Below are 22854 nucleotides of genomic sequence, written 5' to 3'. Positions count from 1 at the left end.
CAGTTGATAGTATACTTTCTCTTATTTTCCAGTCAAGAATAAATTTAATCTACTTTTTCATGGATAGCTAGACATGTTTTGTGTCCTTTTGATGGTACTGTTCTCATTTTACCAATATGGCTCAGTTCTCAGCTGATGGTGTATATTTATTTTATTTATTTAATTTTATTTATTTTATTATTTTTTTTACAAAGGAGTTACCACTTATCAAGACCCGAAGGCCACTCGAGGATAAGGGTTAATGAGTGTACAGTGGTCAAGGGGAACGTGTCGGTCATCATTAATAATGGAAATTTGGTAAATTGGATTACTTAAGGGGATGGATCATCAAGAATCTGCTCATGTTGGACTTGAAGACAACCATATTGTAGTCACTTGGAAAGCAGGAAAACAGAACAGTTCCACAGACCTGCAGTTCTAAGAAAGAAGCGTTGTTCATGGAATCTAAATTTAGGTTTAGGCACAGATAAAGAGTGGGGGAAATTTATTAATAGTGGTTCCAGATAGACGAGTGTTTTGTTTTTTTATGAAAGTCAGGCCACGGGGGACCATAGATTGGAGCTCAGATAAGCACTTGCCATGAAAATAACAAAGCAGATGTCTCTTCTGTGGGAAAGAGGTTGCAGGGAAGAGAAAAGACATCCTCCACTAAGCTACAAAGTCTATTTTGATCTCTGTCAAGGCAGGATAAGCTGCTTCTAGCAGCTCCTGCCCAGATGTGGCAACAGTACTCCATCCTTGGACGCACTTGGCTCTTATACATGTAGAGAATTGCATCAGCAGTGAGGTATCTATTGGAACAGTAGAACGATCCCATGTTGATAATTTAAAATTTGTAGAGTCACAAGCAATCAAAATATGCTGGCTTTTTCAACAGATTGGTGTTTCAGCTGATCGCCATGGAGATAAGTGGAGTGATAGATTCTGTCACATACTTCTTCATGCCCGGGATCAATGTGAATTGACTTGACTTTTGTGAGCACCTCTCCATCGCCACTGTATCTAAAAATGCCTTGAACCTCTCGACCTACCAAGCCAACCGTTCAGCTGACAAAACTTCTTGATACTTGCATGTTGGTTTTGGGAAGGATCATTTTAATTATTATCTGCTTCCCCAGTTTTCTTAAGTTTTTTTTATTTTATTTTATTTTTTTTTAACTTCTAGCAGATGTACTCGATATTAAACGTAACATTAAATTCCTTAAAAAAAAAAATGGAGTAAAAAAAAAAAAAAAAAAAAAAAAACTGAAAGAAACTGAGACATGTGCATGCAAGTATTGTTTTTGCTAAACAGTTCACTTGTAAGTAAAAAAAAAAAAAAAATACTCGAGCTGAGATCGAAACCAAAACTTAAAGACAATGAGTCAAGCACAATAACCATTAGTCCAGTTTGCCATGATCTTTAAAAAGCGTTTCCAAACCTACTTATTCTTAACATAAGGAAGCTGTCATGTGAACGTTTGTGCATGCGCAGTTGTGAAACAGTTGACAGATAAAAATTCAGACAACATCCGCATACTAATTTTTCAATTTTGACCTCTTAGCAACCCTTTTTTTCTGGATAAAAATGGATTAAAAAGTTTAGCACCTGTCTGAATACCCTATATACCAAATTACAAGTCTGTAGTTAAAAATTGTTTAGCATAGAGGTTGAGAAGTGTCCACACACACATGCACACACACACACACACACACATTCTCACTTTTTTAGCTATATAGATTATTTTTTACATTCCTGAAATGCTATTGATGTTGAGCATTTTCCCCATTTTGGTTAGAAGTGCTTAACCTTGTTGGTTATTTACTTTTTACTGTCTAATTTCAACTGTAATTGAAGGTTTAATTTGTTGAAATTTTTCTCTATTCTATTTAAAAATTAACAAATTATCAAAATTAAAATTTTATTTCAAGAGTATTAAAAAAAGAATTTTATAAGAAAGATCAATTTTGTCAACATTGGGTGTGATATTCAATGATACTAATTACAATTGATTTTTTTTTTTTTAACTTTTATATTTAAATAGTTTTAAGGCCCTATAGTTAAACTTGTGTAGTAGTGAATTGTTCACTACTCTCTCCTTTCTCTCTCTAACACGCACGCACGCGCACACACACACACACACACACACACACTTCTATGATGATAATAGCTGCCCACAACAGTCGAAATATTGCCAACTTGTGTATGTGGTAGAAAGGAGACAATGACTATCTCAAACAAGTGGTTATAGACAGGTATCTGGGACAATGAAGTAAGCTATGTCCGGTTATACAAAGGAATTGTGTTACTGACCATTAAATAAGCAGGCACATTTTGCATATTCAATCAGTTTGATGACTAGCCTTCTGCTTGGTTCTAGTAAGTTTGTTACAAACTCATTCCCTGTGTAAGAAGTGTTCATCGATGGTTCTGATGATGTAAATTTTTATCTGTTCATTAGTTGAAATTTAAGTTTAAAATAATGATCGATTTTTTTTTTTTTGCTTCCTTTTAGATCAGGTTCACTGTCCCAAAGTATAAAATTTAGTTGAAGAGGCGGGGGTCCTGGGTATGATCTTAAATTATATCCTGTTGTAGTAGTAGTAGTAGTAGTAGTAGTAATACATGTTAGGGTTTTGTGTATGGGTTTAATAGAATCTGTTTGCTGACTACGTCCACAAAATAAATTGATCTAGAAACCGTTTTTACGAAAAATATGCAGTTCTTCTGACATGAAAAACGAAAACAGCTAACATGGGTTGTATTTTGGCATTAACTTGCCCTAAAAGAGATTATGAAATACAATAAAACCAAATCAGTCAGTCTTTTGTTTTGTGTGTGTAAATTCATATGATACGGGTCAAATGCACTTGTAAACTAACTGTAACTTAATCTCCAGACTTCTATATTCAAAAGTGTTTCATAAAACGTAGACATACATCATAGATACGCCCAGAGGAATGACAACCAACCAGGGCACCAAATGTATTTTCATGGATGTTTGTTATTGGTTTTATTTTGTTTTCTGTGATATTTTGCTTATGTTTTGTTTCATTGTTTTTCCCCCTCCTTATGACCTCATTATTCCCACTTTTTGTCTTACTTGTTCTCTTCTTTCATGTTTTTGCCCCTTTCCTATTCCAACCACCCTGCTTTTGCCAGCATTGATTTTATTGTATTCTGTTAAGTCATTATTATTTTTATTTTATTTATTTATTTTTTATTTATTTATTTTTTTTACAAGATTTTGCATGACTTGAATATGACCATGAATTCCGAAGAAAACAAATGGTCCCTGCACAGTGCACAGTGAACGAGGCATTAAAAAAAAAAAAGACTAAGTTCAGAATTTGTCCCCCCTCCCCCCCGCCAATTTAGCCCCAAAAATCCCAGGAGACGTCAAATTCTGGTGAAAAGGTGCAGTTTTAGGCCTTAATATATGTAAATTTGAGTTCTGCATTATGCAAAAAAAGAAATGACTAAGTCCATCATTTGCCCTCCCCTATAGCCCCAAAAGTCCCCAAGGCCTTAAAATTTAAATGAGTTCAGCATCATGCAAAACTGCTAAATAGACATACACAGAAAATTTTGGACAAATATGGTAAAATAGTCCTCAAAATGGAGTGGTTTTATTAATCCTAAAAAATCTCCTGGGGCACATGAAAGAGTTATCGTAAAGTATAGACAAACAAAATTATATAGAAATCAGTTAGTTACAACTTTTCAGAAAGTTTTATAAAAATTCAAGGCATCAATTTTTTTTTAATAACCACAAAAGTGTCAATTTTAGCCATTTTAACCCGAAAGGCACCCCTAAGAGGGCAACCGTTTTCCCAGAAAAACTGTTACTTTTTTACTCATATCATGTTTAATGTTTGTGCAAAATTTCAACAAATTCCAAGGCATAGTTATTGAGAAAAGTGCGGACAGACAAAAGGACAAAAGTGAATTTACAGGTTCACCCTCCTTTTTGTCGGGGAACCAAAAAAACAAAAAAAACAACACCTGTACCAAGTTTGTTTCACTTTCATATGGGGATGTTGGCAACCTTTATAAATAAATAAAAAAATATAGAGATCTTGAGAAAATTCTAGTTCTTCACAAAGGAAATATAATTGCTAAAACTAGATTTAAAAAAAAAAAAGTATCTAAAATTTTCTTTCTTCTTGCAAATGCTAGGATAAATACTGTGGAGGCAAAGGTATAAAGTCTGATTCTGACTCTTAGGATTCCCAAAACTGTGACTCCAACTTCTAGAATTCCTTAATATCATTCTCTATTTTAAAGTCTTCCAATAAAATACCTTCAGAGATTAAAATATCCAACTTTTTCCAAAATTTCCAATTCGATTTTACAATCCTGCTGAAGACTTTAAGAAAACAGGTTTACCTATGAAAAGGATTGAAAAATAACTCAAATTTATTAAAAAAATTTTTATTTTCATAAATATCTGAAAGTATGCAGTTCTGAAGTTTTAAAATTAGGTACAAATGTATTGTTTTGATTGTTTGGACAATTATTCTGATCCTGGGTGTTATTGGCACAACGTTTTGGTCAATGAAACCTTCGACCTTCGTCAGGTGTAAACTCCATGTTTTTTTTTTTTTTCCAACTAAGGAAAAGGGGAGTTAACTCTGTATTGCAAGAAATCGAACCTTGAGTTTGAGGGGGTGTCCATAAATTATTAAAAAACAAAAAAAAGGTCACTAGGTACTACTGGAATATGTGAACTTCATCCACCCACCCATCGATTCAGTTCACCATGGAAAACGAACATGACAACAAACTATCTTTCCTAGATGCATTGATAACCTGCACTAATCAGTTTTGTATCATCCATATACTAAAAGCCAACCTTCACAGGACAACACCTTGACTTTAATTCACACCATCCATGTGCTGTAAAAAAAAAATACAGTCCAATGCCTATAACATTACATATCAAGGAGAAATAGCCAATCTAAGAACTATGATGGGTGGCAAAATTTCAATCTTGTAGTCTGTATTTATGTCTTTTTAATTCCCAGACAAACTCAACTGGCAAAATGCTTTCAATAATATTAATTTTTATTATCTTTTATTGCTTTTTATCTTCACCCCCCCTTGCTATATATTTAGAACTTGCTTTTACAATTAGTAAACAGGCAGCAGCCTCAACCAAACAGATAGCAGCTTCAAAAATCAAAGAAACGTTGTCACCAAAGCATGTCTTGTATATAAGTGAAAAAACATTTTCACTTGGTCCACTAATTTATTGAAAAACCAAAGTATTTTTAATACCTTTTAACACTTTCTTGTCAGATTTGTCAATGCTGAAGGACTGGACAGAAAGTAAAATGTCCTGTTTTATGTTTTTTTGTTTTCTTGTGTTTTATTTTTCCCACACAGCTAAAAAAAAAAAAAAAAAAATCCACATATTTTTATGTTAGGTTTTACTTTTACTGTGACAAGTACTGTGGACCTGACAATGTCGGGTTGTCTTGCTTGTTGCTGAGCAGTCTCCTGGGTGGTCCTTTTAACATGAGTTCAGGAGATTTCACATTGTTGAATCTAAATGATGGCGATGATGATAAAAAGAATAAATCTGTTAATAGACTAGCGAGGGGTACCCGGCGTTGCCCGGGTGTTTGTAGGTGTGTGTGGTTTTGGGTAAATCAAAACTCCGGGGGGGGGGGTAAAATAAAATAAAAAATGTTTTGGTAGGTAAGTATGAGGATCGAACCCGAAGCCTTGAGGCAAAGTTGTAAATTAAAGTGTGAAAAAAAAAAAAATGTGCGACGTTAACCATTGCGCCACCGCGAGATGCTAACGGAAACACGTTTGAATTCATTTAATTACTTAAATTAGCAGCTGCACGTTTTAATGGCTTAATGAGGTCAACTTTTGACTGCCGGGTAGCATTTCATTTAGTGCGGGAATGCTTTCCCTCTCCCCCCAAGACGTTGGGGGTAAGGGGAAACATTATAGGAAAAGGCCTAATCTACATGTGGCGAGCAAAAACTGTTGAATATTTATCTTCCTGAAGTTGAGCAAATTAAATAGACAGGCGAGCTTCGTTGTTAACTCTGAGATATTACGATTTACATGTGATATAAAAAGTTTTTAGGCGACCAACTGCTTCTCTGAAAAAAGCCTTTCGTAGACATACAGAAAAGGCGAACACACATACATACATTTTCGCGTTTATATTTATAGATTATCAAAATGACCCCCCCCCCCACACACACACACCTCTCTCTCTCTCTGCAAGCTGGACCTCAGTTGGGATCATAAAATGAAGATTGTGAATCTGTGGAAAAATGCCACTTGAGTTTTATTTGACCACCAGGAAATGAAGTCAAGTAGAATAACTGTTGAGTGGTTTTAATTATTGGATTGGCTGTAAAATCAGTTTGGAAATAGGGTTAACTATGATGACCGATTCACTTATCCTACCTTATACATATGGTCTTTGGGAAACCCCTCCCACAAGTAATGGTAAAGGAGACAGAGAGGGAAAGAGACAAACAGACGGAGAGAGAGAAAGAAAGAGAAAACCCCAAATAGAAAGAGGGGCATAAACTAGAAGTTATAGAGATAATATAAAGAAATTTTTTTAGCCAGTTCGGAAGAAATTGATAGTGAGGATAATTCGTTGACAGCCTGGCCGTCTGAGGGCCTGGGGAAAAGAATTAATTCAAACCATTATAATCCTGCACCCAGAAGTCAGTCTGATTTACTAAGCTTATAAAGGCTCCTAACCCATGTCCTTACTGAGACTGTACCTGTAACAGCGTTAAATAATTAATGTTACTAAAAAGCCTTTGTGATTTCTTTTGTTGTTTGCCTGTGGTTGTGAAATGAATTCATCCCTAGACCGATGTTTCAGGATGCAGCAACGAGAACGATGCACTTGCCTTTGAAAGAGGACCTCCTCATCAACGTCCAACATCAGGCAACCAGCCGAAGTACCCTTGTAGTAGTGTTAACAACCAGCCATCATGAGAGCAGAACTGCTACATGAACTTAGGGTTATGCATAAGTTGCGTGTTCAAGTAGAAAAGCGATGAGTTCCAGCAAGCGTCTGGCATAGATATTAAGGTCCTAACCACCAGACGACGAAAAGATGAAGACAAAGATAAAAACTAGACGATCAAGCAACGACGAAGAGTTATAAATAAGTCTTCGCCAGTTTAAAGACTTAATCCGCAAGGAGTTGAAGAGTTAAATACTCTCAAAAGCTTTTGAAAAGTTTTGAAGAAGATTAAAAGTCGTTGGAAACTTGAAGGATCCAGACGCAAAGTTATTGAATTTTATTTTCAAAAATGTAACCCTGAGCCGTCGGGAGTGGGGTTACCTTTAAGGTGCTGCCCAACACTGCTCCCGGCAAGTGGCGACGCAGCCCATAGGGTTATATTACTGGTAGCTTAAAAATAAATATTCCTCATTTTATCTTTTAGTAACAGCAATGGAAAAGTTTAACTTTTTTTTTTTTTTTTTTTTTTTTTTTCAGAATAGTTTTTGTAATCAGAAATTAGGTTAAAAATTTTCTGATTCCGATACCTCAAAAAGTTCAAATTTTCCAAATTCTGGTTAATCGTTCCAACACTAATTATATCACTTTATTTCATAAAAAAAATCTGTGTTGCATTAAATGAAATTTGGAATATATACTGTCACAAGATAAAAAAAAATCTTTTGTCAAAATTTAAAAAATTTAAGTAACTTTTTTGTTTTAGATGATTCAAGTAAAAGGTCATGGTCAACTTTATTTGACGTTGAAAAAAAATATCCCCAGATAAAATTGTAGATCTATCCAAGTACTAAACAACAGATATCGTCCTTTAAAGTTGGGTATTTAATAAAAATTCACATTTTTGTAAAACGGTCAAGGTCATATCTCAGAAACCCCTTGACCTTGAAATTAGTAACAAGCGCCATTCAATTCCTTTCATGGATATCTATAAGTGTAGCAAATTTGAAAAAAATCCGTGTCAGACATCTTGTTGATTTGACATGGAATGAGCCATATATATAAAATAGATGATTATTCCTCATTAGAAAATAAAATTATAAGATTACAAACAGATATCAGACATAAATCCAATATGGTCAAACTACCTGCCAATACCTGATGCATGTTTTCTAGTAATTATCATTTGATTTCATTTATTTTCCTAAGATTCTAAATTATGTTGGTCTATAATAACTTTCCCAAAATAGTTCTACTTTGAGGAAGTAGCAGTTGCTTTCACTCTGTCTACAAATTATACTCTTACACTTCCAGATGAGACTTTGATACATTAAACACATTTTCACAAATGTGCCATCTTTGCTTAATTTCTCAATTCCGTACATTTAACATTTACTCATTACATTTACCCTACATAAATATGTACCACTAAGTTCTAGTCAGTTTGATTGACTGTTCACATATGTTTATTGTATTTAAGGAAACATTGTTTGAACCGTTAAAAACACCTGTTAAGAACTAAAATGCCACAACAATTTACATTATGGAAGGGCAGAAAGTTGAGGACTTCCAGTTATTTCATTCTAGATATATCATATTTTTTTTTTTTTTTTTTTAATGATTTAAGTTTATGTAAATAAAGATTACGCCCCCCCCCAGGAATAAAAACATTTAAAATAGCCTACATGCAATTATGATGCAGTATTACTTATATTGCACCAGATACTAACAAAACCAAGTCATCCAAAAAAGTCAGAATTAGAACTTTAAGTTCTTCATATTCTGAAATCAATTTAAACTTGTTTAATTAATGTATATGTGAAAAACAATTGATCATTTCTTTCAGGACTAATAAACTCTAAATTCCATAATAAAAAAATGGCAAGCCTAAAATCTTGCAAACGTATCAACCTTGTTCATTATTTTCTACCACCTCTTTCTACCAAAAACTGAAGATAACAATAAAATAATTTCTGAATATTCAGCAACATTCAATATAAAGCTAGTCTTATTCTTAATCAGCATGAGACCATACTACCCCCACATGCACGTGGCCAGCTTGATTCTATTTGTTGGCACTGTTTTATGCTTTCTAGAATCTGGTACTTACAGAACGGCTCACATGAACATTGCAAACATTCATAATAAACATGGTATATGGAACCAACTGGATTTGAGATTGGCACACAGAGGTTGTCAGTCTATGTTGACATCTATTTCAGCACAGCCACCTCACACTCCCGAAGGAAGTAAAAAGCAAATTGAAAACTGTTAAGATTTTTTTTTTTTTAATGGAGATCGCTCCAAAGATGTAAGGAGCTAAAAATAAACTAATAAATAAGGTCATGGTCAAAATTAATAATAAATGTGAGATGGATAGATTCTGACCCAGAAACCAACAATTCTTCCCTCTTTGTCAGAAACATTGCATATGGAATCTGAGAATTAAAGGACAAAATAATGAAAACAAGAGTTATGAAGCTGCTGAAAGTAAACTCTTTCTGCTCTCCTTAGATCATTTAAAAAAAAATTTTTTGTCTTCAGCATGGTTCTCGGTTTCTTGAGGATATAGTGACAAGAAATTGTTACTTTTAAATGAACATAAAGTAAGAGAAACTTTGAAGAGAAACGATTTAACAGGGATGTGAGTTCTCTCCCTTTTATCAGAATTTCATTTTTTTTATTTCAGAAAAAACAGATTTTCATTTAAATATCTAAAACCTATCCGTCGATGTGAATTCTTCATTTTTTTTTTATTATTGAAATCTACTCTTTTCCTCTCTTCCGGTCTTATCTTGCTTTGCCTTCCATTTTACTATTATGACAGTTTTCTCTGAAGATTGAAAGTGTTAATTCTGCCATGAAGATAAGACTTCAAATGATTCATGAAGTAGGTAGGCGAGTAAGAGGACTTTTGTTTCACCAAAGAATGACTTCCTGTCTCCTTTCCTCCCACCACCACCACCACATGCACACTCGGTCTCTTATATATTTTGACTTTTTTAATTGAAACTGATTAAAGCTGTTTAGAAAGAAATTATTTGTGCTGCCCTTTACACACGCACAGGAAAGGATGAGCAGGTTGGCAAATTTCTTGTAAATTCAGTTTTTTGGCATTGGATATTCATATCTCTTGTTTAGAGTTCACATGTTACATGCATGTGAACTCTCATCATGTACTGAAAAGGGAAAGTGTACTTACATAATCCATCTACAAATGGAAGAAATAAAAGCTGGAAAAGGCGACATTTATTGCATTGTGGGAAATGTAGGAGATTAAAAGGAAAAGAGAGATGGCAATCTTGGGAGTTAGCAACATATTATAATGAGAAGGAAGGTTGTGAAAGAAGAAACCGGGTCATGAGGGAGAGGAGGAAAGAAACCAACATACATAAAAGCAACATGTATGTAAATACAAAAAATATTTGAGAGAAATAAACCAACGACGCATTTGATTTAAAACGTGTAGTTTGTGATAGTGCAAATGTAAACTTAATTTCAATGTTTCTTCTGTTGTTGATCCCAGTTCTCTGTAAACGTTCATTGTACATCTGTGTCATTTGTGTTTGATGTACTTGTTTTCTGTGAATATTGCGGTGAAGATGGTGCCACCTTAATTTTAATCACAGAGGGAAGCAATTGAATGAAGGCAGAGGAGAGAGTAGACTACATTCATGTTATAGTGTTGATAACCTATTTTGCCATTGTTACATATGAAACTTGATAAAATCAAATGTGATTGTAACCTTGCAATTTATTTTCTTTTGCTATCTTGATGACTTTATGACATGATGTGTTAAGTGGTCACTTCTAACAGGTCATCCCTATCTGATAAGTATTAGGTTGGTGCAAAAATTGTTTTTTTTTGTTTGTTTTTTTACATGAAGTTGAACGTCAAAAAACATGATTTTTGCACCAACCTAATAGTAGGTATGAGTAAAAATCGCAAAAAAAAAAAACAGCATGACTATGGTTCTTAAAAGAGGCTTATCATAATTATTTTATTTAGTTTACATTTTGATTGTTCGAAAGATAAGACCAAAGTTACTCTCTAAAAGGAGAAAAAATGTACAGTGAAAAATGTCACTGATTTAAAAAAAAAAAAAAAAAAAAGAAAAAAAAATTTATTATCATTATTATTATGATCATTTCTTTCAGTACTAATAAACTCTAAATTCCATAATAAAAAATGGCAAGCCTAAAATCTTGCAGACGTATCAACCTTGTTCATTATTTTATAATTTCAAGTATGAATAAAAGTACAATAAAATCTCTGGAAAAACAAAAGTTTTATGAAACTATTTCAACAATAATTAGTAAATTAAAGTCTTAAATATTAAATTAAAAAAAAAAAAATCTACAAAACTATTTAAAAAAATTTTTTTTTTTTTTTTTTACTGATAATTCCATTATTATCCCCCCCCCCCAAGCGAGTTAGTTAAAAAAAAAAAAAAAAAAAAAAAAGCAAAAACAAATCTACAATCACATGTAAATACAGAATGCCTCTGGTTTTCACAAAAGTACAAAATATGCTTATTGCAATAATTTTGTTGAATTAATTTTGTTGTAATAAAGAAAGAAAATGCTTTAAGAATATTTTTAAATGTACATAAATAAGAATTTTTTAAAGATTCATATTTCATTTAGTATTTTTTTTTATTCAGTAACACTTAAAAATTATTGATGACTTTTACCAATGTTTTTCTTTAGAATTTGAAATAAAACTTTTATAAAATGTCATTCAAAACTTTTTGTTACAAACTGCATGCTTCGTCATTTTATCAATTCAATTTATTTCTAAATTTTATTATTCATTAAAAAAAATAAGCTTAAACAATTCTTTATTAATGATTAAATAGCATTCAAATTTGAAAGAAAATGATTATTTATTAGTAAAAGTTACAAACTTGCATTTTATTTTGTTTTTCATCGTTCTGCTCACCCATACTTTTTCAAATTAATCGTTAGTAGAAATTCCATCTTTAAAATTATTTTTTCTTAAGTTGCCTGGATCCTCAATGTGTTCAATTTATTTTTTATTTTCAAGATTATAGAAATTTCTTACAATGATGTTTCATGCATACAAGAAAAATATTAGAATAACACATTTGAAATTTTCACAAACATTTTTATCATGAAATATTTTTGCAATTATATTATTTTGATGAAAATATTGAATCAAATAATATTCAGTTTGAGAAATTAATTTTTCTTCAAATTATATTGATTTCATTAATACAGACTTTGGGAGGCTCTCTTTTTTTTAATATTCAAGAAATATTTTAAAAATTGTTAACACATACGATGCCTTATTTTCATAAAAGAAGCCAAAATTTATGCTTGTTTTTTTGTTTTTTTTTTAATACTTAAAACTATAATTTTAGTGAAGGTGTCGATGTTTACACAAAACCGGGTTCTACGGAAAAATTTATCTTTGACCTTTGACAACTAAATATTTTTATTTATTAGCCAAATAGAAAAGTTACTCCCCAAATCCACATGATTTGGGGATTATGACATCTTTGTTCTGTGACAAGTATGTACATCATAAAGATTTTTCTGTATTTTTAAATAAGTGTAATTCTAAATATACACTGAATTTTATGTTGATACGTGAAGGTATAAACATTTGATTTTCTTCAGATGTTTTTTTTTTCTTTTTTACAAGAAAAGAGTATATTATTCTATTACACTTTTATTGCTTAAATAAGTTGTTCATTTTACTAAAAAAAAAAAAAAAAGGTTGAAAAAGACATTTTTCACTCGGTAATGAGCTTTGAGAGATTGTCGGTGAAAAAAAAAATACAATCGTCAAAAGATAAACATTTTATTATTTCTAGTTGCCAAGTACTGTTTCACTCACAATGTAAACACCCTGCAAAATACATTTTCACGAATATTTAAAAAAAAAAAAAATATATGGGTACATTATATTCTGTGATTATTAACTAACAAATACTGAAAATTTCCACAAAATTCCTGAATTTTATTGAATTTCTAAGTGGAGTAGGAGTTAAAATGTTTGTATACATTTTGGGGATCAGCCATTTATTTAGCACGATAAGTAAATTGTGAATCTATGGCCAGATGTTTGAAAATAGTCAGTGCTCAGGAAATATAAGATCTGAAACGTGCAATCTTATCATTACAATAATAGATAAAATAATTTCTTTTTAAAAATCTACTTAGAATATTGTCTTAATGAAATGATACAGGCGACCTTTAGTGTCACTGTGAATTTTTTAATAGTATTTGCATTGCTAAATCTAATTATACTGTCTTTATTTAAAACAGAAAATATCAAAAAAAATCTTGGGATTTTTTTTTTATTAGCTGATTTTCCCTCTTGTGACAATTCTCTCTGAAAAGAAATGAAAATGTTAATTTTGCCACGAAGGTTAAGACTTCAAACAATTCATGAAGTGAGTAAGGGAGTTAAATGACTTTTGTTTCATCAAAGAAGGACTTCCTATACTATCCCTCCCCTCCTCCACACTCATGCATGCACACACACACATACACACTTGGTAACTTTCACTTAATTTTGACTTTTTTTAAATTGAAACTGATTAGTTTATGAAAAAAAAATTTTTTTTTGTGCCATCCTCTCTCTACACACACACAGACTTCAAGGTTGGAAAATTCATCTCGGTTTCAGTTTTGTTTTTTTGCTATTTGCTACTCCTATCCTTGAGTTAGATTCCTTCCATTGAAAATAAAAACCCCTAGACAATACTGATATAGCTAGTGTAGCAATAAATTTTGCCATTCAAATGTTCATCATTTTTTTTTTTTCTTTTTCAATACTTTTTCAGAATGTGGTCTTCTCGGGCATCAAAATTGAAGACCATTTCTTCTCTGTATGTGACCAGTCGCCGTTCAGTGTGGGATGGAAAGTCTGTTCTTGCTATTCGACGTGAAGATGTGAATGTCTGGGAACGACGAGCTCCCCTTTCTCCAGCTCACGTCCGAGATTTAGTAAAACATGGCATCAAAGTTATCGTACAACCCTCAAACAGACGAGCTTACAACATGCAGGTAAATGACTTGGCAATTTGTGATTTTCTTTTAAAATGGATGCTCAGATGAATCTCTTTAACATTTAGAATATTAAAAAAAAAATTTTTAAACTTGAAATGCAATTTGTGTGTTCATTTTATAAATTTTTATACAATTCTTTTAAAATGAATAAATGCAAAAGTTAGGTCCATTTCTCACACTGGTGGTAAAGTCAAGCCAGTCTATTTTTGAGTTCATTTAACTTTACACAATTAAAGTACCATTTTTATATATATATATATATATTAGTGGCGGGACGATTCCAAAATTTTTCTCAATTCCAATTTAATTATTGATTCCGTTCTAAATTTCTTATTCGATTCCTGATTCTGATTCTTTTAATATTTATAAATATTTAGAGACTTGTTTTATTTTTATTTTATTTTATTTTTATTTTTTTTTTTCATAAATTTTCAAATTCATAAATTCCGGGTAATTTCCGGGTATATTTTTTCTCAAATGTTTTCCTTGTAATGTATTGCAAATTTGCAAATTGAAAGACAACAAAAGGTTTATTTTGATTTTTAACAAAGACAAATTGTATAAGCTTGTCATTCGTGTACAACATGCTGTTTGAAAGTTTTCATAAACAGTTGAAAATAGTCGACGATTGGTAGGCAAAATGAGAAAATGATGTAAGAACAAAATATTAACAATGCCCCCCCCCTCCTTGTTATGAACAAATTTCTAAATAATAATGTTACTGTTTAGAAAACCATTTTTAACATGGAGAGGGCATTGGGCTTCATTAACTATTATTTGCCTTCCTTCTATGAATATTTAAATTTTATTTTAATTACATAAATTTGGTGGGTTATTAAATTGATTTGCTATAAAAAAACAAAAACAAAATGCAAATAACAACTAGCAGGACCTGTGGAAATTCCACAAGGGGATTCCTTTATATGTAATGATGTATTCATGGCATAAATAGAGATGCTCTTATATTATTGTAACTCTTGTAAAAACTGGAAAAGTATTTATCTGAGCTAGCAAGGATGCCTGGCATAGTCAAGTCATTAAGTACGCTTACATATGATATTTTAATTCTTGCAGATTTCGTATGTATTATTATAGAGTTAATGTTCTATCGATTTTTTTTTTTTTATGTTATAAAGTTGCGATTTCAAAAATAAAAAAATATATCCATATGACTTTGGTACACCAGCTTGAGTTTCTTCAGCTATAATCAAAACCAAAATTTATGAAGAATTCTTGATAAAAGTATTTATTTAAAAAAAAAAAAAAAATGGATCACTGGAGTTCCATCAGCTAAAATCGAAATCGAAACCAAAACTTATGAAGAATTCTTCATAAAAGTATTTATAAGAAAATAAATGACTTAAATGCCATCAGCTATAATCAAAACCAAAACTTATGAAGAATTCTTGGTAAAATTATTTATAAGAAATTGGAATCCAATCGTGACACCAAATAAATAACACATACGCTATCATATTAATATATAGTATTGTTAAGTCATACAAACCACCCTCCTTTCCTACTACTAACCCTAAGTACGAGTGGCAATATGAAAAATATAGCAATTACATGTGATTTGATGATGTTGCTGCTCGGCCTTAGAATTAGTGGTAAAAATTACTTAACTGTTTAAAAAGTTATAATGTATCGAAATGGGATCAGTTGACATTATATTTATGTTGCACAACTGCCCCCCCTCCCCCGCTCTAAATTCTAAAATAATGTTTCAGTGTGCTCACACATAATTGCCTAAAAAAAGTAGAATCTCATACGTTTGGGGTATTTTAAATGTAAAATGAAAGTTTTTTTTTTTTTTTTTTTTTTTTTTCTTAAGTTAACAAACTTCTCAATGTTTGCTCTTCCAATGTTTTGATAAACTTGTGAGATTTTCATTTATATTTTCACTTGTGCCAAAACCAAACAAAATATAAGGAAACATGAAATATTTCAAAGGATGTGGTGATCAGACAAAACCAGCACCAGGAAAATATTCCAAACATGTTAAATCTTTGATATTAAAGCCTGAAGTCTGTAATAGACACCATATGGCCATTTATCAAATAGGTGCGAAAAACTGTTTAAAATCTGTGATATTGAATAGGCAAGTGCACTCTAGAATATTTAATTTGTTTACAATAAAAACTAATAAAAACAAATTAAATTAGGTTTGGAGAGTCTAAGGATTTCCTTGTGTCCAAAAAGGTGCCATAAAACTTTAATTATTTCAGAAGCTGATGACAAACATCCCAATATACAGCTGGCACCAACAAAATTTAAGCCCCCCCCCCCCCAAAGAACATTTAAAATTTGTTAATCTGTATGAACTCCCTCAGATGAGGGCACATAGACATTTTAGTGAATAGATGCGAAACGATTACAAAGGCAATAGGCAAGTTATAAATGACCAATAAATAAAATGAATTACACTCTGCTAATCAATGTTAAATCTGTAAATGAGAATTATGACTCATTCTGTAGCCCTTCTCAGTTTTATGTTGAAAAAGAACAACTTTTAATAAAAAGAAACAATTTAAGCTTGTTTTATTTTTTTATTTAAAACATTTAAAGAATCTGTTTTGAATCCGGAAATTAGACTATAAGTTTACAGATTCCGATACTCCAAAAAGTTCCAATTTTTCTGATTCCAATTAATCGTCCCAACCCTAATATATATATATATATATATATATATATATATATATATACTGTTCATGTATATGCATTATTGGTTGCAAGGTTAACTAATTTGCATATCGGTTTTGAAAAAATGAATTTTATTAATTGGCTGTTAATTTTTTTTTTTTTTTTTTTTTTAATTCAATGATTGTTCTGATTTTAATAATACAAATACTTTTGTTTCACAATATTGTTTTATTTCCTAGACAAGTATGTAATATTTTTGTTCACACATTCCTTTCTTTATAAAGACCGATTTGATTTTCAACAAGCTACAATCTATTTCTAAATTAAAGGAAAATTGTAAAGTTACACACGTGCTAACATGTAGACACTTGGAACCCAACACATTGTAGACTCTGTCGCAAAGGAGACTAAAACAAGGAATAACTCCTTACTTTTTTTCCATTGAAACAGCAACATTTATTTCTGGGTACTTTCCCGAATAAAACGTGATCGTGATCCTCGATCTGTGCATACGTTCTTCTTTTTATAATCTTTTTCCTAGTTTCTTTCTTACTGTGACGTCATCTTGCGTATGGCTCCGTCATTTGCATACAGCTGCCATACGCACATCCTCATTCTGTTACAGAATTGATTTCTCTTTTTGCTCTCATTAAAAAATCTGTATCGAAATTACCAAAAATGTTAAAGTTATGAATAAAATGTTTACTATTTTAAATTAATGTTTAAATTATTTCAAATAGCCAACTTTACTAATTTTTATAAACGTGTTGAGATTTACCAAAGTTCAAATCAAAAGATAGATTAGTATTCTTTAAGCATTCAATTTCCTTGTTAAATATTAAACTGATTAAATGTATTTTATATTTAGCTGCCTTTAAATTTGTCTGATATTAACTTTTAGATTTATATATACAGGGTGACCCCAAAAAGCAAAAGGTAAATGGAGGCCATCTAGAACATAAGCTGTAGAACGGAGAAAAAAAGGCCAAAGACTCTAGCGTTTTGATGTGATGTTTTGAATATAATAAACTAGTTATGACCAAAGTTTCATTTCATTCGGACAGAACACTAAGAAACGGGGCCTAATTAGAGTTGAGGGCCGTTTTTTTGGGTCACCCTGTATATACTAGAAGAATATCTCTCAGGATGGGAATAATTAATTTCCAGAACAGTTTTGCACTGCTTTTGTCTTGCAAAGATTCCAAGCAAGGTATGATGATATTAAACATTATGTCTAGAATCTTCTTTATTCTAATTTTGATTAAAAAAAAACAAAAACAAAAGAAAAACATCGGTGCTTCTACACTATTGGGGCGAAATTTTGGAAATTCTAAAACTGAATTTCACATGAAAACAATGGGGTCTACGTATTCCTCCCTATTTTTAAGATGATTATATCCAAAAATTACGACAATCGATAAGGTAGAGAATATTAAAGAAAATAAAAATAGAATTTGATGAAAACGATCATGAAACACAGGAGAATTCAAAAGGGGAGTAATTTTCTGTTTTGGTTTAAAACAAGATGGTAGAAAAGTTTTCACCTGCTAACACGATTAAAGTTGTTTTGTTTAATAATTCAGTAATATTTGGGTAATTTCGACTGCATAATTTGGAAGCTAACATTGTAACTTATTAAAATTGACAAAAAAAATTAGTTGAAGCCATTGGTTTTTATCTGAAAACTCCATTTATCGACTACAAAATCTCGTTCCAATTCTGTAGAAGCACCAAAAAATCATTACATGATTTTGCTTCTAGAAAGTGCCTAAAATTAAAGGCTTACACTTAAGGGGTATTAAGAAGAAATTAAAATTTAAGAAGTCTTACATAGTGTCTAATGACTATAGATCAAATTCAATGAAAATCTGAAATATTCTACTTTTCAAATGAGAGTTGGTACCTATATGATACCCTTATACCGATTGTTAGCATTTCACAAATTTCAGATGTATTTGAATTTTTCACAATTTTTTTGCTTAAGACAAAATTAAACTAACAATAGCCCACATTTAGATTCTTTGCACCTAAGCAGTTGTGTTCCAAAATTTATAATGATCAGTTAATTAGTTTAGGAGTGAATCCTGTACATACAGATATATATAAACACATCTAACTTTATAAAGACAGATTAAAAGTCATAGTTTTTGTCTGTTAATAACTCCTTATCATTTGGAGATAAATCCCACCATTCTAAAATTACATTATCCTAAATACTTGGGTAAATATATTTGATTTTGATCAAACAGGATACAACATTATTGTCGAGTCTGTATTCACAAGCGACGTTCATAAAAAGAACAGATGTTTTATTTATTGTTTAATTAAATTTTTAGCTTGGGAATTGTTTAAATTAATAATCAAAATAAGACGTGGTTTAGGGTTTAGAGCAGGGTTTTCACGACCCTTGTTGAGAAACACTAGAGATACTACAAGGGGCATTGTATTGAAGTTAAGAAAAAAAGAAAAAGACCCCCTCCCCCGCCTCGATCTAGATAACCATTCTCATCAAACGAAATGCCATTGTTGTGTTTGCAGTGATAGTGGGAATGTGGCTTGTCCAAGGTAGTCAGTGATGTCAGTTGAAAGAGTTGAAACTAGATCAGGGCACTGTTTACACTCTAACTTCACCACAATGCTTAAAACTAAATATTACTGGAGTAATATGAACTTAATAATAACACTTATTGACATGATCAATGCAGGAGTTGTGCAGTAAGATGTTTGTTCATATTCCATTTAAATTTTTGCATGTTAGTACAGTTAGGAACATGAAGGCAATTTTAAAGGCTTCCTCAGTTTTTTGTTATGTCACTTCCCTGACGCCTCCATTAAACCACCTTCCCCATCCCTCTTTCATAACGTTATGTATCCATCATCATCATCAGCTACATGACTTCGTGCTTTTAATCATTATCTCATGTCAACATTCTCTGGTGCTTCCAGATTGGACTGTCTGAAGATATTGGTTTCCTGACTTAATTGTATCAAACATTGATGTTGTTGTCTTTTTGGTCCCCTGCTTTATCGGAGAGGGACCTATGTTTTCAGTGGCGTCCGTTAATCTGGACGATTGCTAGATAACCATCCATTAGTTTTTCTGAAATTTTGTCACAAATTGTATTTCATTAAATAGATGTACACAGTAAATGAAAATTTTTTTCAAAAATTCCTGTTGTGTCCCCAGGAGCTGAAAAGAGGTCAAAAATGACCCAAAATGGCCAAAAATGACATGTTTTGCACCATAACTTTTGATCCATCCATTAGATTTTTCTGAAACTTGGCCAAAATGTGGAGCCCACTGTTCTTAATATAAATCCAGTGTCCAGAAGGATTTTTAATGCTAACCCCCCCTTTTTTTTCTCTCTTTTTTTCATATTTCTCAACAAAAACTTGATATGTCTGACTAAATATAGTGGCTTTTCATGGTGGTCAACTCAAATATACATATGTTAAGACCTGAAACTACACCGTTATCCATTTACACTGGGATTCGGAGTCCCCAGGGGCTCAAAATAGATTTTTAAAAAAATGCCCCAAAATGGCCAAAAATGACACTTTTTGCCCCATAGTATTTGATCCATCCATTAGATTTTCCTGAAACTTGGCTAAAATGTGGAGGCCATTATTCTTAATATGAATTCAGTATGGGTGACCCTGGCAAAATTCTGGTTCGCAACGCTCTGGAACTTTTTTTAGGGCTAAAAAAACATGCCTTTTTAGAGCTCTTTTTTTTCATATTACTCAAAAACTTTATATGTATGTTTATGTAGTGGTTTTCCGTGGTGCTAAATTTAAATATACATGTCTTACGGTGTGAAACTGCACTCTTTGTCTATTTTCACTGGGATTCGCCGTTCCGAGGAGCTCAAAAGGGGTCACAAATTCCCCCAAATTGCAAAAAATTACACTTTTTACCGCGTTACTTTTGCCGCGTCCATTAGATTTTTCTGAAACTTGGTGAAAAGGTGAAGGCAAGATTGGCTCTTCACACTTCTCACATTCATCATTTCTTCACTATTTTTTGTAGCGTCATCTCACATGCAGCACCAGAGGGGGACCACGCAGGCGCAGCTTGTTTTCTTTTCACTTTGCAGAACCCAATCATGTTCTACAAAAGCCAAAAACAAAAAAAAAATGTTTCTCTCCAAAACAATGAAACTAAACTCTTGAAGCACCAAACTTTTTTTTTTTTTTAATTATTGAATTTTGTATTAAATAACCTGAAAAAGGTTGATATGTCTTAAAGCAGCCAAACCAAACTATAAATAAATAAATGTAAACGTGAAGCATAAAAACTTTATTGCAAAATTACTTGATTCAGCATTAAATAATCTGAAAAGAAGTTTGATATGCCATGAAACAGCCAATCATGTAAGCAATGAAATTCTTTAGAAAAATTTAACAAAATTCAAAAATACAGCCAATCATGTAAGCAATGAAATTCTTTAGAAAAATTTAACAAAATTCAAAAATACAGCCAATCATGTAAGCAATGAAATTCTTTACAAAAATTTAACAAAATTCAAAAATTTTGAATAAAAGAAAAGTACTGGTTTGTTTGCACTGAAATTTAAAATATTACATTTTTTTTAAATATAACAAGTCAGTAAAGAAAATCATTATATTCCTTAGCTTTTTGGTTAATAGTAAAGAGTAGTAACTGTTTTGATACTACAGTGTTTTTCTGTACTTCTTCAGTGAAGGAGAAATCATTCTAGACTGAGGTAATTTTACTTTTTATTTATTTATTTTTTTTCCTCAATTCAGAGTGACCCTTTTTGGGAGGAGCTGGATCCCACCATCACGCACACATCTGACTCTGTGTCTAACTATGCCCTTGTGGGATAAGCAAGTAAATATAAACAAGTCTTTAAACATAAAATTAGAATTGTATTTACTGTAGTTACTGAGGATTGTGATTTCAAAAAGCAACCAATAAAAAGCAGCCATTTAAATAACATTGTTGCTATCATTAATTACTAGTATTGTTGCTATACACAGCTCACTTAAAACATTCATTTGTGGATGTCTTACAATACAACTTATCATTGTTGCCATTGAGAGACTATCATACTCCATTGTTAATTACTCTTATCATTAATGGCTGTCACATTCCAGTATGAAGGGCTGAAATGAAAAGTAGGTCTTGAGATTAGCATTGTCTCAGAGATGGGGAAATATTTAAGGTGATGCTGAGACAAGAAAACTTTCAGCAATTTCAAGTTCAATTGACTCTTTATCTAGGATTAAAGTTCTTTTGCTGAGTTTGGTATCATTTGTATTAATTTATTTATTTATTTATTTTTCGCTTTGTTGAACATTGTGAAGGAAATATTTGGAGGGATGGAGAGGGAAGAGAAGAAGGCAATTAAATGTAGGTATTTCTAAAGTAAAAAGAACATGAAAATGAATAGCTATTTTTAGCTGATGATTATTTGGAGGCTAGTTCTATCAAAAACCATAGTCTTTCCTTGTGTAAAGAAAAGGAATTCATTTTTATATCAAAGTTATTCAACTTGGTTTTCTGGTTTTCCTCAAATAGAACTCTTCAACTTAAATATTTTTGTTTTCTTTTTCGTAATTTCTCTGACATATTTATTTGAAAAATAGCTATTCAGGAAATTTTAACGCGTATGTTAGGATTATTTGGACTAGAATTCATATCTTGATTTGCCTGATATAACCTCTGGCTTTTTCTTTTTTTTTTGATGTGCATCATTTAGTATTCTGGAACTTATATAGAATTTCAAACAGAATTTTTTATTTAATCAAACAAGTTAATTGGTCTCATTCTGACAGCCATAACAGCAAGAGGCCTATTTCTTAGAATCGATTATTAATCAATGCGTTTTACCATTGTGCTACAAGTCCATAACTAAAAACAACAGTTTGCATAGGTATTCCTAATTGTTGCCACAGCTGGGCTGGTACGTCTGCCACTAATCTCTCACTTTTAGACAGACCCCCCCCCCTCCCCAATCTCAAATCTAATAGGTCTCACACTGTCAACTAAGCTCCAACCTATGTCCAATCACTGTAATGTAACATCTCTATGCCTGTTTTTACAAATACTTAAATGGAATGTGCTCTGATGAATTTATAGTACATACATACCCCCAACTAACTCGACAAACAGCAAAATCTCACACCTTCACTGTTGAGATCCCTAGATGCCGGAAAGCCTTCTACTTTAATAGTTTCTTCCCTCTCACTGTTAGACTTTGAAATTTCCTCC

The 22854-nt window shown here is 31.8% G+C and overlaps 1 protein-coding gene across 1 annotated transcript in view; it reads left to right on the top strand.

Moving 5' to 3' along the window:
- Positions 1–22854, top strand: part of LOC145293184 (alpha-aminoadipic semialdehyde synthase, mitochondrial-like) — a 192717-nt gene that overhangs the window by 47539 nt on the left and 122324 nt on the right. The window contains exon 2 of the mRNA XM_080139673.1: positions 13748–13970. Coding sequence (XP_079995799.1) covers positions 13749–13970 — 222 coding nt within the window. The 5' untranslated portion in view covers position 13748. The remainder of the gene's footprint in view (positions 1–13747; positions 13971–22854) is intronic.

Source organism: Euprymna scolopes, chromosome 2, assembly GCF_053919585.1.
Source record: "Euprymna scolopes isolate OS-2025 chromosome 2, ASM5391958v1, whole genome shotgun sequence".
Taxonomy (NCBI): Eukaryota; Metazoa; Mollusca; class Cephalopoda; order Sepiida; family Sepiolidae; genus Euprymna; species Euprymna scolopes.
The sequence above is the reverse complement of the archived record's forward strand: the minus strand, read 5'-3'. Positions and strand labels throughout refer to the sequence as shown.